Source organism: Theropithecus gelada, chromosome 10 (assembly GCF_003255815.1).
Source record: "Theropithecus gelada isolate Dixy chromosome 10, Tgel_1.0, whole genome shotgun sequence".
NCBI classification, from domain to species: Eukaryota; Metazoa; Chordata; class Mammalia; order Primates; family Cercopithecidae; genus Theropithecus; species Theropithecus gelada.
The window spans coordinates 41,112,779-41,131,893 of NC_037678.1; the positions used below are offsets into that span (position 1 = coordinate 41,112,779).

Below are 19,115 nucleotides of genomic sequence, written 5' to 3' on the forward strand. Positions count from 1 at the left end.
GAGTGCTCTTATTTTCCTCTATCCTTTGGACACCAGGAAGCTCACAGCCAAATATGAGTCTCACCAACAGTGACAAATTGTGCAGTATCAGGGTCAGAGGGAAGATTTTTCACATATGACTCAGGAGCGAACGGAACGCTTCTTAACCACACAACCACAGACAACGTTGCATCTGTAACTCCTCTTTCAATGAGCTGGAGAAATAATCTCTAGCTATGTATTTTTAACATTTTAACCCCAAACACTTCTTGAACCAGTGGCTACACGAAGAGAACAACCTTTGCCTCATCGGAGGCCAGTCCCAGGACAACCCTGGGAAACAGAAAGCAAATTCCCAGAAAATGTTAAAGATTTAGAGATGGAAGCTTCCAAGCTACACTCAGGAAAAAAGACACACTAGACCACCAGGTTGCTAAAACGGGAAAAGCACCTCACCGTGGGAGCAGGTTTTGAAGTTCACGTGGAAACTGTGTGTTCTATCTCATTTGGGCCTTGCAGATGCTGCGTTGGAGCAGAGCTCCATCATTTTCTATGATGGTTTCTCAGGTTAGATCGTCCATGTCAACTGATTTTTTTCTGGCGCACTGCTTAGCTATCTCATCCTGCTCCCGTCCCCACCCCACTTCTTCATGTGCACAAGTTTGACCAGGAAAGATCACGCAATGCCATCAGTCTTAGAAACTGACCCACAGCCCTCACACGCCCACTAAAGGACAACGGCCTGGGCTGACGCGCCCACTCAGTTCATCTTACTTTACACGGGGTCCTCACTCAGGCATCCTCAGGGGAGCGGGGGGAGCGGAGAACATGTTCTCGCAGGCGCAACAGGTATGTACAAGGACATGCGTGTCCAGCATTAGCACCGGAATCACTTACCTAGAAAGGAGAGAACAGAAAAGTTTCGTTAGTTGAGTCTGGTGGTCCATCCCATGATGAGTGGCTCCCTAATGAATGGTGGAGGCAGCAGCAGGGATGGTGCTCGTGAAGACAGCTAGCATTCTAGTACCTTCTTCTAGTTCACAGGGCGTGGCATGCTTTCCAGAACACACTCCTTCTGTGTGGCCTTTGAGCCTCACCACGGCTCTGTTGGGCAACTGGAGTCAGCATCTCCGGGCTGCAGAGATGCAGGCCCAAAGGTTCTGAGATTCAGCAAGGATGAGGGGGCAGAGATAGCAGCAGCCATCTCTGGAATCTCAGCCAGGCCTCGTTCCAGCTGCATCGCTCACCTAATAAATTCTTTGCACCTGGACTCTCCGTGGCCAAGTACGTAGCCAGGTAAACACCAACATTTTTCAGCATTTCCCAAGTAGGCCACACTCCATTTGTCTCAGTCACCTCAGGGCTCTTTCCACCCGTCTCTAGCCGCTCTTCTGCACGGAAGCCAGATGTAATAATGTATTAGCTGTATTATCGCAAGCTGCAGGCTTCAAGGAATGATTGCCATTTAAACTATGAAGCTCTAAGCATCAGATAAGGAGACTGGAGGTGGCGGATGGCAGCACCACCTCCCCCAGCCTGAGTCTATCGTAGCTCAGAGCAGGAGCGGATGTGGCCTGTTTTGGGCTCTACAAAAACATGTTTCTGGTCTTAACCAGAGAACACCTTGGAAATCATGAACCGTCTGTTGGAGAAGAAAGTTCTCTCCTCCCCATTTCGCCAGGGCCACTCCCAGGGGCCTGCCTGCTGCGGACACCAATGACATGATGTCAAGGAGAGACGCGCTTAGCACACTGCTGCAAAGAGAGCTGAGTGCCCCAGGAATGTGACGAGTTTGCATTTCCTGCCTCCACACCAAGAGCGGCCGTGTGGGTGAGGGCGTGCCTACACTGGGGGCTGGAGGTCCCAGTGCCAGTTCAACCTCAAGGCTCACTCCGGATGGGCTGTGAGGCTATAGGTCAAGTACTTGACAGGCCAACGATATGAAGGAAACAGAATTTATAAAGACTAAATATTAACATGTCCAGAAAATGCCTCTGCCTAACACTGTAGAGACAGTTCCTCTTTCCATGAGTCTCACAGCCCTGCCTTCATGCGAATACCATCTTATATGCAAGTGTCTGCGCCTCCCAGAGGTCTTCTCCTCTCCACGTCTTGAGAGGAGAGAGCACACGTTGCAGAACGCAGGCATTCCCTTCCTTCTGTGTTTCCCCAGCACAACAAATATACCTGGTTACTCAAGTCTCTTTGCAGCAAGCTACAGGGCCTGAGACAGGACCCGCAGTAAGCACAGGCAGCCACCCAGATGGGAAGACACTGAGTTTCGTTTCTCTCCCTCTCCACGTCTGTGATGTGGAAAATTTAATGAGCAAGTACTGGGGACTCTGTTCCCAAACAAGCATCTTAATTCACGCTGCAATTCGGAACGCGAGTGAGCAATGGCTTCCTAATTGGTGATTGTCGTGCAACGTGCCTGCCTTGGTGCCCATCCTTTATCACCACCGTGTATCCTCCGAAAAATTTAATTTCCATTTCCCAGCGCAGCCTATGATGATACTTCCATTATTTGACAAACACAACAGTAGTGTGAACATGTCACTGACACACAGGACTAGCCCGAGGCCAGGGAACGCCCTGCTCTGGCTGGGCCACCTCCTCCTGGCTGAGGACGCCAGAGTGATTCTGACAGGGACGTGACAGCCCTCACACCCAGGGTCGCTGTCATAGCAACGAGAGTCGTCATAACACTAATAATAATAGTTCTCATGGCCGAGTCCATGACTCAGGGACACATAAGCTGCGCCCGTGCCTCCTGGGCGCTTTGCATGATGGCGCCACTGACCCTTCCGGCCACCCCTGTCACAGACAGAATCGACGCCCACATCTGGGGGAGGAGAAAACAAGGTTCCATAGTACAAGTGGGGGCGGGCAGGAGCACTCAGAGGCATCCGGCTCAGGGAGATGAATTCAGGGTCTCCTCATTGTCCCCAAAGCCTCGCTCATAAGCCCTGTTCCTGGTGTCTGCTCAGCACGGAGGTGAGGAGCTCAAGGTCGACGCCCCCATATTCCTGCCCTCGTGGGATGGCAGGTGGCACCGGCCTGCGTTTGTGGGTTGGGATCTGTCATGTGTCTGCAGGCTGAGGTCTAAGTTCCGGCTTGGAGCCCTCCTCCCTCTGTGACCTCAGGGACACTGTGTGAAGCATCAGGGCCCAGTTAAAGAGGTGGCCCACAAACAACCTGAAGTCCCCCTAGCACACCCACGCTCGCCTTCTTTAAAGCAGGGTAGAAAGGAGGCGCGGAGAATGAAGTCACAGCTGCCGCTCATGGATTCCTTGTCCTGAGCCAGGCACACCTGCACCCCAGTCCCACATAACCTTCAACAGGTCAGAGCAAGAGGCACTGCTATCCTTCCAGGTGGGGAAACTGAGGCATAGGGGGTGAAAGGACCTGGCCAGAGTGAGCAGCGAGAAGGTCTGGGGCTGTGCCTTCAACCCAGATGCTCCTGACTGCCTGACGCTGAGAAGAGTGGGCAAAGGTGCCCACTGGCTTCCCCGACCAGGGCTCCAGGAGCTACGAAAACACAACCACAGGCAGCCTGACCTCCACAACCACAGTACAGGGAGGCTCGGGAGGGACCTGGGTGTCCGAAGCCCCTTTTCATGGGCAGTAAGGACCACCGTAAGCATGGAACCCCACCCCCACCATGCAGCCTGGAGGCCGTGCTGCCGGTAAGTCACGATACGCCCTCCTCTTCTACTCAAGGCTCAGGACACGTGGGGTTCTATCCTCTCCTGGAAGGAAACTCATTCCGAGGAGAGAAGCTGGGGCCGAACACCAGGTTCCCTCGTCCTTTGCAGAAGACAGCTGGAGTAAAGGGCTAGGCCAAACTCGTCCAACCCAAGGCCCTCAGAGCACTCGCGGCCCAGGACGGCTTTGAATATGACCCAACACAAATCTGTAGCCTTTCTTAAAACATGATGAGACTTTTTTGCGTTTTTCTTTTAGCTTATCAGCTATTCCATTAGTGTATTTTATGTGTGGCCCAAGACAATTCCTCTTCCAATGTGGCCCAGGGAAGCCAAAAGATTGGACCACCCTGGACAGAGATTCTGGAGATCCTGCTTAAATCATGTGTGTTTTTTGGGAGGTCCTCCTGTGGCCATGCGAGGCTTACCTGCAGATTGTAACAGGGAAGGAGGGTCACTATGTGGTCCTGGGAGTTCATCTTCAAATTCAATGTTATTTTTATATTAAGAGTGGATTTTTAAAAATTCAGCAGTGAGTAGACAATTCTCAAAGGTGTCACTGGAAGCCGGAGCCGTGTGTCTCTGATCTGAGTGTGTACAGCATTATTGATTACACTATCAATACAGTTCCATGGCAGGAAGAGTTACAGTGTACACTGTGGTCATCTGAGCTAGAACACTCTGAAACTCCTTTTTCAATTAACGGGAGAATCAACTGGCCAACTGGCGGGAACACCTCGCTGGTCTCATGTGTTTATCTGCGCATCCGATCTGGTCTTCACAAGCTGCGGACTTATTTTTTTCTTTTTTTTAACAACAACAAAAAACCCCAAATCTTTCAGTAGCCTGTGATGTATATTGTAATCCCTAGAGCAACCCCTGAAACATAGTGCAGAGAGGTAGAGCTAAAAATCCTATAGCTAAATGAACAGAATTCTAAAACAAATTAACACAAGAAAGGAGAGAAGCAGGAAAAGAGACATCACAAACAGAGAGGAGGAAACAAAGACACAAATACAAGTGTTACATCCGACTCCACCCCCACCAGTAATGTACTAGAAAGTATCAGGAATCTTGTTACAAGGCAAGGGTTGTCAGAAAGGATGGGGGAAAAAATCAAGGTTCAAAGACATGCTGTTCATAAGAGACAAACTGTGAGTACACAGACAGGTGGACAGTCAAAAGATGAAAAATACCATGCCAATGGTGAGTGTAAGAGGCTTACTCACAGCTGATACTAACATTGGATAAGAGAGACTTAAGGCAAGATCTTTCACCTGGAAAAAACAAAAAACAAAAAGCAAAAAAAAAAAAAAAAAAATCCCCAAAACAACAATTAAAAAAACACCTGCCCACAGTAAGATTTGCACAAGAAAGTTCCCAGCAGCTTCACTCATCATAGCCCAAGCTGCATGCAGTGTTTTCATTGGAAGAGGCAGAGCCAACATCAAACCAAGCCTACAGCACATCCAAAGAACACAGCACAGGCGAAACCATAGTGAAGAAACCACAACAGTGGCTGTTCTGGGGCCAGAGGAGGTACTGACTGCATGAGGACACGAGAACTTTCTAGAATGATGTTCTGCATCTTGATTGGAGTCTTGGTCACCCAAATGTAAGCATTTGTCAAAGCTCAGGGAATGCATGCCTAAAATGGATGCCTTTTTCTCCATGAAATTTTGCTTCATGAATGTAAATGAATATTGAACACTACTGAGATACACACAGAAGTGTTAAGTGTGAAGTATACTGACATCTGCACTTTTATCTTGAAATGCATTAAAAAGTAAAATGGATATAGGGATGGGCAGAGGATAGATATGGGATGAAGCAAACACAGGAATATGTGAATTTTATATATATATTTTTTGAGACAGGGTATTGCTCTGTTGCCCAGGCTGGAGTGCAGTGGCATGATCACGGCTCACTGCAGCCTCAACTTCCTCCTGATTCAAGTGATCCTCCTGCCTCAGCATCCTGAATACCTGGGAATACAGGCATGCACCACCATGCCCAGCTAATTTTTACTTTTTTTTTTTTTTTTTATACAGACAGGGTCTCACTGTGTTTCCCAGGCTGGTCTCAAACTCCTGGCCTCAAGTGATCCTTCTGCCTCGGTCTCCCAAAGTGCTGGGATTATGAGTGAGCCACCGTGCCTGGCTAATAATAAAATCTAGACAGTGGGTATATAGATGTCCATTGCTCAACTCACTCAGATTTTCTGTAAGTTTGAAAATTTTCATAATGAAATACCTAGAGAAAAAAATGTTTGAGGAGCTTTCCCTTCCATGGCACAGCACCTGGACCTTCCCTTCGTCTCTCCTGCTGTGTGTCCCTGGCTTGCTGCACTGGACTTTTTTTTTTTTTTTTTGAGATAGAGTCTCACTTTGTTGCCTAGGCTGGAGTGCTATGGCGCAATGTCAGCTCACTGTAACCTTCGCCTCCTGGGTTCAAGTGATTCTCCTGTCTCAGCCTCCCGAGTAGCTGGGATTACAAGTGCCTGCAACCATGCCCAGCTAATTTTTATATTTTTAGTAGAGATGGGGTTTCACCATATTGGCCAGGGTGGTCTCAAACTCCTGACCTCAGGTGATCCACCTGTCTTGGCCTCCCAAAGTGCTGGGATTACAGGCATGAGCCACAGCGCCCGGCCTGCCCGGGACTCTCTTACCTTCTGTCTTTCTTTTTCTGAGACAAGGTCTTGCTCTGTCACCCAGGCTGCAGTCTCTCAGTTTCTTTAGCGGCTGATCCCACCTCAGAGCCTCATCTGTTTCCTGCCTCCTCCCCCGCTGGGCAGTCCCGGGCCGCCCTGCAGCCCAGCTGCTACTATCAAGGGAGCCTTGGGCGACCTCCCAGGATGAGCGGGGGGTCTCCAGGTTCCACGTGTCTGGTCTTCCTCCCACAGCTCCTCCTGGAGGTTCCTAGGCTGTGCTGTAGTTAACGTGGGAAACCTTGTGTTCGGCTCCCCCTCGAGCGCCTGAGCTCCAGGGCCTGGGCCATGTTTCTCCTGGTTGAAGGTCTAGGTCCAGAACCATGCCTGACACATCACAGACTCAACATTAAGTCCTGAATGAAACAGACGAGGCCACTGCCCTCTCCTTCTGGTCCTCATACCTCAATGAATGGCATTGGCTCCTACAGGATCATGTGAACTTATCAAAACAGCTGTTTGGGGGCCCTGCCCTGATTCTCCTGCCCCTGCCATGGGCCCCTGAACCTTGAACTCAGCCCGTTATTCCCACCATGCAAGGTGGCTCCCTGTGGATAGACCTCTTCCAGCCTCAGTTTCCCCAGTGCAGGGCATGGCATCTGGCGGAGGGCCCATGCCAAAGAGTGCAGGTTGGACGAATGAACGTCAGCTCAGTCATTTGCAGCTGATCACACTAGGCATGCACGAGGCGCTACCACACTCAATCACGCCTCAGATGCTCCACCTTGTAGAAGAAAATGATAGCTAGAGAAACAGATAAAGAATTCACAAAATAGCAAATAACACCAGTTTTCAATAAGTCCCTTTCTCTCCAATGCTTTGTTACCCAAAATTGATGCCTTTGACTAGATGTCTCTTAGAGAAATTCTTAACTGCTATGTAATAAAATCTATTAGAGAATAATTCAAGTTCTCCCACATATAGATTTTTGTAGATACAGAATGTTTTAGAAGAGTTATTCTCTCACACATATTTTATTAAAAAGTCTGGTGCTAAACATCGCTCTTCTTGAAACAAAATTACTACCTGCAAGGAAATAGCTATTTTGGAAAGAAAAAAAAAAGCCTTCCAATTGAGCCCTTCTGTATTTCATTATGAGTTGTTTGTTAAGTATTGAAAGGATAATGGATAACAATGCATTTGTTAAATGAAAAAACTTCAAATATAAAGATTCATTTATGGGTTTCTTTCATAGCAGCATATGATTTTCTAAGTCTATTCAAGTTGGTAGATTTCAGCGATTTGCACACCATGCGCCAGCAGAGGTGGGGGTCTCCTTATTGAGTTTAGAAGAAAGGAGGAGGATGAAAGCAACATTTGACACCAAACTTCTCTTGAGTTTGAGGATGAACAGCAGCCGTGATTTTAAGTCAGAACCTGGGACCCAGCCTCCAGAACTTACAGGGGCTCACACCCAGCCTGGCTCGGCCCCACTGAGCGCTCCTGTCTCCACCTGCTCCTGGAGTTGTGTGCGATGAGCGGCAGTTTGATGACCATTTTCTCCCCAGCCCGCTCTTTGTCTGGCAGTGCGGCTGTTGAGCTGTCACACAACACAGACCTGGAGAGTCCACTCCAGAGTGTTCAGGTCTTATTTCAGGGGGAGGTTTGCGGGGAACACTGAGGACCACGGACCAGGATCTGAGGGGCGTCTACCTGCCTCCATGGCCATTTGTATGGGCCACTGTTCTCCCAGGACTGGGGTGGGGGCCACCTGTAGCTGAATGCACACTGGGTCTGCTCCCTTTCTGGAAGGAGGGGGGGTCACCCTAGAGGGTTTGGAGTGAAAGTTTATCATGACTCTGACTAGCATTACCATCCAAGAAGACTGGCTAGAGAGACATGAGAGGAGGGGAGAGGAAGGAAGACTAAACCAGACAAGGCCACCAGCCTCAAGATGGAGTGGGGATCTACCCTGTGTGCAGCGGATATCCCCCTGGGAACCTGTCTCCTGCAGGGAGGCACAAAGGGACCACTTGCCATTTTATCTCATTGGCAGCCACCAGCCATTGTGAAGGAGAAGAGCCGGAATGGCATACGGGTTATAGCCATGAAGGCATTGCCTAAGGCAGCTCATCAGCACCCACTTTCCGGCTTGTATCCTAACAACTTATTTTTACGGGGCAACAGAGGTGATGACCCGCAGAGGGGAAGACTGCTCTGTCAGAAGCAAAAAACTCAGAGAACTAAAAGGTCACTTGTGGGCATTATCCAGGAGGAGCCAAACAGATCTCTAGGCCAAGCAGGGCATAGCATGCTTTGCATATGATGGAAACAGATCTCTAGGCTAAGCAGAGCTTAGCATACTTCACAGACGAGGGAACTCCGGAAAGGCCCACAGCGAGTGTGGGCTACAGCACTGACACAGGCCTGTATTCAGCGTCTCCTAGAAACAGTCAAGAGATAGAAAAGTCCACTTTGGTCAATTTCCAGGAAAATTCCTGAGCTAAAATGGGTTTGAGCGACTTACTAGAGTCTAATTTACATAATTCATTCAAACCTACTGGGTTCCACCTATGTCTCTACCATGGGCAAATCCCAAGCCCTGGTTGACCATTCCAGGCTGAAGGATTCTCCATCCACCTCCACTGCTGACTTGGCTCATCCCTCATCTTTCATGGCTGCTTCAAGTTGCCATCCAGGTTTTGGCTTAACTGTGGATTCCCCAGAGTGGTCTTCTGTGACAATACTATTTAAAGTAGCCCTTCCCCAAACGTTCTATACTATCTTTCAATATTTAATATTTTGATTCTGTACATGGCAGTTCTTGCTTCCTGATATTTTCATTGTACATGGACTTGTTCATTATATGCCTGCCCCCCACCCCCAGACTGTGAACTCCATGAAAGCAGGCATCTCATCTGATATTTTCACCATGGCATTGCCAGTCCAAATGGTGCCTGGCACAAAGCATGTCACTATCTATCTGAGTCTTCACCAGGAAAACAAACTTGCATAGAGCCCAGCCAACATCAACATCACTACCATCAGTATCAGGAACATCAGTACCACCATCAACATCAACAACACCACCACCAACATCAGCATCAAGAACATCAACATCACCAATATCAACAATATTGACACCACTAACATCAGCATCAGCAACACCAATACCACCACCATCAACACCACTAACATCAACAATATTGACACCACCTACATCAACATCAACACCACCACCATCAACATCACAAACATCAACAATATCAACACCACCTACATCGACACCACCAACATCAACAATATTGACACCACCAACATCAACACCACCAACATCAACATTGACACCATCACCATCAGCAACATTAATACCACCAACATCAAAACCACCAACATCAACAATATTGACACTACCAACATCAGCATCAGCAACATCAATACCACCAATATCAACACTACCAACATCGACAATATTGACACCAACCACCACCATCAACACCACCAACATTAACAATACTGACACCACTTACATCAGCACCACCAACATCAGCACCACTAACAGTATCAGCAACATCAGTACCACCAGCATCAACAATATCAACACCACCGTCAATACCATCAACATCACCACCACTAACATCAGCATCAACATCAATACCACCAACATCAACACCACCAGCATCAGCACCACCACCATCAGTATCGGAACCACCAACATCAACACCATTACATCAGCATCAACATCAACAACAATGGCACCGACATCAGCAACATCAACAGCAAGAACATCAATACCACTAGCATCAATATCAACACCACCAACATCAATACCACCAACAAAAACAGAGGAAATATATGTACATGGGGCCAAAACAACAGAGAGACAATGGCAGACTTGTCTTAAAATTTCACTTTCTTTCTTCAAGACTGCATCACAATTTTTGCGTATCCTTAAATCACAGTTTGTGCGTATCTTTAATATTCTTTCCATTATGTAAACTCTCCATGATGCACAGTTGCAGGCACCCTTTTGTGCTGTCTTCCTTTTCTTCATCTTTTCCTTTTCACTAGCCCTCAGTTGTGAAGTTCACCAGCATCACAAGTCGTACACAGCCTGCTCAGAACACCTGTCCTGCAAATGCTCAGGGCAAGAGCGCTGTACTGTCCACCTTGGTTGGAGGTGATGAACTTAAGAACCAAGTGTACAGCCCAACAGTAACCTGTGTGGAGCTGGGCATGTTGGATCTAAGCTGCCTTGGCCCAACTTATCACATAGAAAACTCTACTGAAAACCAGTGTGCTATCTTTGGGCTTATCCATACGATGCATACACTTGTAATTAGAAAACCCAACATAAGAAAACAAAATCCTGCTATAATATAACAGGTGTTGGCTATACCATATGCCAAATGTTGTATTGCAATGGAGTCAGTGATAAAGTTCTATGTTATTCTTGAACAAGGCACTTTGATCCCAAGGATTTCAGGCAGCCTATGTTTGGTATCCAGGATGGGTGAGGAATTCCAATCAGTCAAATATACCCTGAGTGTGACCACATAAATCTTACACAAATTGTATCAGACGACTAAAGTACACTCAACCATCCTTGTTAGCACTTTGATTATCCTGAATGTAACTTTACGTTTCTTTAAGGATTTGGGAGGTATTTTAAGAGCCCTGCGGTTGGATTCATTACATGACAATTACACTACCGTGTGCTGTGGGCAGGGCCTGCTCAGGCCAGGAGTGCCCCCTGTCACTCCGACTCCCACCACTGCCAGAGGCAAACACCATGACTAATTTTTTTTTTTTTTTTTTTTTTGAGATGGAGTCTCACCCTGTCACCCAGGCTGGAGTGCAATGGCGTGATCTCGGCTTATTGCAACCTCTGGCTCCCGGGTTCAAACGATTCTCCTGCCTCAGCCTCCTGAGTAGCTGGGATTACAGGCACCCACCACCATGTCCAGCTAATTTTTGTATTTTTAATAGAGACAGGGTTTCACCATGTTGGCCAGGCTGGTCTTGAACTCCTGACCTCATGATCCACCCGCCTCAGCCTCCCAAAGTGCTGGGATTACAGGCATGAGCCACTGCGCCCGGCCACCATGACAACTTTTAAACCTCCAGTTAGTTTGGCTTCTTCCAGAGGCACCTACAAGTGCACTTGCACTGCTGAGCCAGGCCCCTTCCTCTTCGTGTGTTTTCAAGGCTCAGCCATGCGGCTGCACACCCTAGCAAGTTGCTCCTTCTCATTGCCGGGTGGAATTCCACCACATGGATGAACCCCAGTATGATGTTGGTCACCTGGGCTGTTTCCAGTTTTTTACCTATTGTGAATAAAGCTGCTTTGACGATTCTCTTGAATGTCTTTCATTTCTTTTGGATTAAATACAGGAAAAACATTGTTGGGCCATAGATTAGGTGTACGTTTGATTTTCTTTTTGGGAAAACAAAAACAAAAACAAAAAAACACCCATGTGATGGTCATCAGCCAGGAATTTGTGAGCTAAAACAGCAGCCCCCAAACTTGGCCCATCATCACAATGATCTGAAAAATTTTCAAAAAAATACAACTCCTTGGGCCCATGGCCTACTGACAGACTCTCCCTGAGAGGGGCCCAGGAGCTGTATGTTTCAGAGGCATCCCCAAATAATGCTGACATGGAAGTACTTGTGGAAGCCCCTGGTGGGCCAGCACGGTGGTTTAGAATGTGGACTCTGAGGCTCTGAAACTGAGTTCAAAAAGCAAGTCACTTCATGGCTGTGCATCAATATCTTAACCTACGAATTGAGGATCGTGGCAGCAACCTCTCCCTAGGACTGCTGAGAATATGAAATTGCTTAACGCGTGCAAAGCGTCCGTGCAAGTTATTAATGTCAGGACTGGCCAATCTGCTGAATCAACTCTGGCTGAGGGTTCAACTCAACCTCGATTGTGGTCATTAGCAATCAGGGCTCAGATCCCTGGGGAAGGAGGAGCGACGAGTCAAGTTAGATTTCCAGTTTAATGCCACTTTATCACAACTATTAGGTTGGTGCAAAAGTAATTTTGGTTTGGCCATTAAAAGCTGCTTTGGGCCAGGCACGGTGGCTCACGACTGTAATCCCAGCACTTTGGGAGGCCGAGGTGGGCGGATCATGAGGTCAGGAGATTGAGACCATTGTGGCTAACACAGTGAAACCCCGTCTATACTAAAAATACAAAAAAATTAGCTGAGCGTGGTGGCGGGTGCCTGTAGTCCCAGCTACTTGGGAGGCTGAGGCAGGAGAATGGCCTGAACCCAGGAGGTGGAGTTTCAGTGAGCCGAGATTGCACCACTGGACTCCAGCCTGGACGAGAGAGTGAGACTCCGTCGTCTCACTCTGTGAAAAAAAAAAAACAAAAACTGGTTTGGAACATTCTCTTGCATCTCTTTAACTTCTTTTGGATAAAATCCAGGAAAGAAACTGCTGGGCCACAGATAATACTGACCCAAGTAATGGCAAAAACCACAATTACTTTTGCACCAACGCAATGCACTTGTTAAATAATAGTCGCTGGGCAATTCCTGGGTCTGAACCTGGTTCTATCTGCTCAAACAGGAGAGGCACAGGAGCTTGATAGAGTAATGGCTGTCAAGCAATTGAAGACCCACTTGGAAAGGGTAGAGCTGTCGTGTGCAAAGCTCTCTTCTCAGTTCTCCTGAGGAGAGGGAACCCGTGTTAGTGAGGCTGGGAGGAGATGGGGTTGCCCAAACTTAATACCCAGGAGCTTCCAAGCAGAGGTCTGGGAAGTCCTGTTTGTGTTTCACAGTCATCAATGAGTGCATTAGACAGAAATGCATTAAAGTGTAAAGTAACAGAACACATTATTTTTCTAAACTGATGAATGAATTTTAAAAAAAGTGACTGATTTAAGATGGCTAGACATACCGACTTCCTGACTTTGCATCTTTAAACATGATGAGGCTAGTCTGAGGACATACTGTGAATGGCAAGGTCCATGGTGACTGTTTCAGGTGCACCCACAAATTCTTCCAATTTTTTAGAGACTACTCAAGGAATACAGAGAACAACTGATGGGAGCATGGTCTCCCAGTTCTAAAAACATTATCAAAAGCATTTTCAACCTTATGGCTTGATAACAAGGGCATCAAACACTGACAGCTGCAGAGCCCCACTTTTTTTCTCTCTCTCTTTTATCTCTCCATGTTCAGTCCTCTTGCTACCAGTCAGGCCCCATGACATTTTTTATAGAGTACATACTTCTTGTACTTTAGAACTTATCCTGCAATTTAAGATAAATCAGCCCAGTACAAATTCTACCTCAAGTATAATTCACTCCAATGGAAACAATCCTAAAGCAATCATCACTGTGGGATGTCTCCGAGCCAAAGCTACTTAGAAGGATCATTCCCTAGGGGACTCCTGTGAACTCCAAGCGTTTGTTTACAGAGGAGCTGAACAAATGAGTTAATGTGGAATGATCTTTTACAAAATTAAAAATGGCTCTGTTCTGTCAAAAAGGTACGAAGCTCCGTTGTAGCCGCTGTTCACATTCACGTCACCCTGCTCCGAGCTTTGATTTTATGGAGGTCAGAACAATAGCCGTGGGAAATGCAGCAACAGCAGGTCCCCTCCTCGGTGATGTCAGACAACTGCTGCTAATACTAGGTCAAGACTGGCCATGATCATCGGCATCATACAAGACAAATAAATGGCACTGAGTGATTGTCTCTGCCTAAGTTATTCTGCCCTTCTCCTGCCACAGAATCGTCGATTGAACCACCTCCATCTGCCTCTGGGGGTGACAAACAGATATCCTGACAACCATGGCTTGAAGACTTAGGCATTGCTTAGACGCTCCTATTAGGAAGAGCCGACCTCAGCTTGTATTTTTTCCAACCCATAGTTAGTTGTGACTGCATATGCAGACTGTTTCCATGGACAGGACTTTGCCACTTTGAATAGTACTTCAATTACGAGGCAGACTGGCATGTTGACAAGTCCTCCTGGGGTGAACTTGGCAGCTGGGAGACCCAGATGTTGGGCTTTGATAGATGTTGTTTGAGTAGTAGTGTTTCAAGCTAGATTTCTAGCTGGAAAATTGAGGGTCTAGTACAAATTAACCTGCGGAAGGGTTGCCTTGTCAGCTTGCATTTCGGTTCCTTCTGATACCTGTTCAGGGAGGAATGGGGAAATAGCAGAGAATCAGAAAATCACTGCAACTCCAGTTGTTTAAAGGGCAAGCTGAAACACAAACTCCCTGTGGCCATTTCCCTAAAATTCTCCTCTCATGTATTCAGAGGCTGAAGCTCATGGTACTTGTTAGAATGAATGAAGGTTCCATTATGAGAACCAATAAATACATAAATTAAAAGCTGTGCTGAGAAGTATTCATTAACAATCACATGGTGAGCCGAGGCCAATAATCCTGACCCAAATTTCATTCCTCACCCCTCACTTCCTCAGGAAAACTTCACTCTCAGGCCTCCCACTTCTTCCAGCCCACAAAGCCCCCTTCCCACCCAGAAACAGACTCACGTAACTATAGTCAATTGATCTTCGGCAAAAGACAAAGGCAATTCAATGGAGAAAGGATAGTCTTTTTGACAAATGGTGCTGAAACAACTGGACATTCGCAGACACAGAAATAAAACTGGACATAGACCTTACACCCTTCACAAAAATTAACTCACAGTGGATCACAGACCTAAATGCAAAGTGCAAAACTATAAAACTCCTGGAAGGTAACACAGGAGAAAATCTAGCTGACTTTGACTGATGACTCCCAGGCCCATCAGCAGCCAGGCACCACTGGGCACACATGAGAATAAAACAGTACCTCCATTCAAGCATCTACCATATCCAGGGAACTGGAACTTGTATCTCATTACTATTTTATTATTTTTAGAGACAGAGTCTCTTTCTGTTACCCAGGATAGAGTACAGCAATGCAATCATAGTTCATTGGAACCTTGAACTCCTGGGCCCAAGTGATGATCCTACTTCAGCCTCCTAAGTTGTTAGGACTACAGGCACACACCACCATAATTGGCTACTTAATTTTTTTTTTTTTTTTTTTGTAGAGATGAGATCTCCTTATGTTGTCCAGGCTAGTCTTGAACCCCTAGACTCAAGCGATCCTCCCACCTCAGCCTTCCAAAGCTCTGGGATTACAGGCATAAGCCATTGTACCTGACCTAAAATTTATATCTTAGAAAGTGGATTATTAACTGAGGTGGCACCACACAAGTGGTTTATTTCCAATGATGGTTAAAATCCTAAGGCCAGCACGTGCCAGACACTGGCTTTACTGAGCTGTGAGCGTTCGGAGCTATAGCCAGTCTTGTCCTCCTGCAGCCTGGATCTGATAATGCTTCCCGGACTGTGAGAGGAACAGGGTAAGGCCTCACAGGGACACGGGACCTGTCCTGGGACTGTGATGTCCATGTGTGAATGCCACCAGTCATGCACAGTCCCCATCCATGGGCGGGGCACTGGCCCATCACTCTCCAGCCCCTAAGCCTGATGCTGGGCCGCAGGGCTGCAGTGTACACAGGTCCGTTTGTGTAACTGTGCAGGTTTCTGGGGTATATTTTGCTTACAGCATGGTGGTGTGGAGGGATGAAACAAGGAATGCAGCAGAATTGGACACTGCCTTTAGCTGAGTTTCTTTTGTGTGTTTTATGAATTTTTTGGGCTGGCGATATCCTGGAAGTTTAAAGAAAGCATTGCTCACCTACGTGGGCCAACGCTCCCCACTTCTCTCACGTTAGATGGTATAGCCTGGCATTCTGGCACCCTAATCCAGTCAAAGTAATTTGGAGCTGATGCATTCATCGGATTGTTGGTCTCGACTCAAGGGGGCGGTGTAATTAGTGGGTGCGTGTGTTGGGAGTCTCTCCAATCAAGGGAGGATCAGAGGAACACAGAGTGTAGACGTGCGAATGAAGCAATTCAGTGCTGCTCCAAGGAGCTGGGTGTCGATGGTAACCTGTATGGGGCGAGTGCTGAGAGAAACAGGGCCCAAGCCTGGGCACTGCAGCATAGACAGCTGTCTGGCCCACCAGATGGGCAGTGGCACCTGGCCAGAGCCAATTCACCCTGCAGTGACCTGTTCTGTGCAAGAGTCAGGAGAATCCTCCATCACCGCCATGGAGAACCAGCTTCCCTGAGGCGGCAGAAGAGACCAACAAGCCACCCTCCCCACCAGCACCCTGCAATCCCTGGGCTCACACCTGGGCCTCGTCTGGCGGAGCACCATGGAGCTCTCTCCTCGGCTGGGGTTGCCGCTTGGAGCCTGGACTGGACCTTCTTCGGCTGTGTATCTCCAGGACCCAACACCACCCTGGCAGAGTGGATGGGCTCTGTGTATGCTTGGATCCACAGAGGAAGGAGGGCCCTGGTGTGCTAACTGCAGCCTCCTCCGCCGGGATGCTTTCACAATAGGGAATGTTCTTGGAGAGAGTGTGGTGCTGGGATCCACAATAGCCACCCCAAATCCAGCCAAGTGTTGGAGAGTGGAATAACAAAAAGTTGGGCAGGTCTCCCTGTCACCCTATAATTATATTAGAAAGTTAATGGAATACAATTCTCTATCGGGGAGATCTTTAGAAGCTCACGGCTGCCAAGCACATCACGCAGTGGAACAGGGGTGCTGACTTCAATTTTGAAGAACCCAAGTCCTTTGCCAAAATCATGAAAATGAAGCGCAGCATGCCAATTCATTTCACGAAACGAAGCTGCCGTTGGAAAGGGATGAAATTCTTATTTCTTACCAGGCAGCCGGTGACCATATTAACGCTTTCCTTTCATATGACATTCACAGGTACATCCCAATAGCCTTTTCTTCCTAGCCCCAGGAGAAAACACTGGGACCTTTATTCTCTGAACATATTGAATCTGCTTTGCAAATAGATGAGATGGAAACACGGTTTGGCCCCTGTCATTGCAGCTAAGCCTCAAGAGGGCTGTGGGGTCCTGGATAAGGTGGTTCAACACTGTGGTGAAGCGGGTTCAAATCCCGGCTGGGCTGTTGGGCGTGTCCCTGAGCCCTCTGTGTTCAGGTGTGAAGGGTCACGACAGCTCTTCCCCCACTGGTTGGTCTTAGGGATCCGATGAGCACGCAGGTACCTTCTCTCCAGAGTGCCCACGAGGCCTCGAACACCCAGCACATGTGAGCCACCCAAAGCACAGTGGTCCACGTTCTTCCTGACCAACTGCATGAAGCTGGTGCTGGCTCCAGGTCATAAAGGAAACCAAAGCCAAGTAAGGCTGCTCGGCATCCAAGGTGGCAAATTAGCAGAAGATAAATGGGCCTGATGGAGAGCTGGGCAGGCTGGAGAAACGGCGATGGAGCTCCTGCCCAGTGAGGGCACTGCAGATATGAGAATCTGGAGGAACAAAAATGCCCAATACAGCTGTCTGCAGAGGCTTTAGGGAGAAAGTGGGAGTTGGGGTGGGAAGAAGTTCAGAAAAGACAAGAGCGCATATTTGCATTTCAGGAAGGGGATGAAAGGGCAAAAGAATAAAAAGTCGGAATGTACATGGCATGATGGCAAGTTTTTGTTCTGAGGGGAGGTAAAGGTGGGGAAATATTATGTGGTAAGTGTGAGTGTCGGGACCTCAGATATGGTCTAGGCAGATGACGCTGCTTCCTAGGGGTGAGGAGGGTCTGCTGAAGTCTGGCCAACAGAGTAGAGCTTGATGAAGGCTATGCTTTAGGAAGATGCATCCTCAGCGGAGAGCAAAGAGAAAACACCAAGAGCAGCGTCTGGAGTGAAGACAAGGCCAGAGGAGGGACACATCTGCAAGTGGCCAGCCGTGAGGTGATGAGTATATAAGAAAGATGGGACAGGAGCGAAAGGGAAAGAAACATGGTAAGATAAAACTACGCTGCAGGCTTTTCATTAGCTTTGGCTGTGTAACCACCCCCCTCCAAAATTCATAAATCTGTGGGTCAGCGATTTTGACGGAGTTCAGCTGCATGGTTCTTCTGCAAGTCTTGCCTGGGGTCACCTGGGAAGGTGTCAGTCATATGGTTTCTCCAGGGCATGCATCCACTAGGTCTTAGGGTATTTGTGTGTGTGTTGGGGGAAGCAGGGGCTGCTGGTTCTCCTCTCCACCAGGTTCCTTCACATCCTGGTCTCAGGCTCCAACCACAGTGAAAGAGGGCCACCCCAACGCAAGGGCGCATCCAGGCCTCGGCTCACAGCATGTTTGCTAACATCCCATCAGCCAAAGAAAGTCCATGGCCAAACCCATCCCGGAGAAGAGGAGGAGCCAATTTCACGCTCAAAGGGTGTGCACAGAGATGGGATGAATCCTTGTAACTGTAACTGTCTTTTCAAGCAATCAACACGAGGACTGAACTCAAGGGAGACACTGATGGCCCCCACGGTTTTGAGCTTGGGTTATTAGGTTAGAACAGGAAAGTTTGGTAGAAAAGCCACAAACACAGGTCAAACTGGGCCAAGCTGAACTGTTGAAGGAGGATAGTTATATCTGGGATTCTCCTCTTACAGGTCCAGCTGGATCCAGGTGCTAAACCACTCTTTCTCCTCTCAAGGGGAGCTCACGCGCTCTCGCTCTCTCTTTTCATCACTCAGCTCATCTTACTTCACTCCCACTAGTCTTCCTGCCTGCCTGGACCCCCACAGCTCGGGGCTCAGCAGCTCCAGGGGGAAGAAAGTTTCTCTCTGAAAAGTTTTCGCGGAAGCAGAACTGAAGGTTTCGGACCATCCTGACATGGCACAGCCTGGTGGTTAAGAGCAGCAGATATGGAGGCTGACCCGGGGGTA

General features: G+C 48.0%; 1 protein-coding gene across 2 annotated transcripts in view; it reads right to left on the bottom strand.

The window, feature by feature from the left end:
• CDH4 (cadherin 4) overlaps window positions 1-19,115 on the bottom strand; it is a 676,597-nt gene that overhangs the window by 430,827 nt on the left and 226,655 nt on the right. Inside the window, exon 1 of one of the 2 annotated variants that reach the window (XM_025399163.1) lies at window positions 3,205-3,270. The exons of the other annotated variant lie outside the window; for it this stretch is intronic. Within the exon in view, the coding sequence (XP_025254948.1) occupies window positions 3,205-3,262 (58 nt within the window). The 5' untranslated portion in view covers window positions 3,263-3,270. Of the gene's footprint in view, window positions 1-3,204; window positions 3,271-19,115 lie in introns of those variants that run through there. 2 annotated transcript variants of the gene reach the window in all.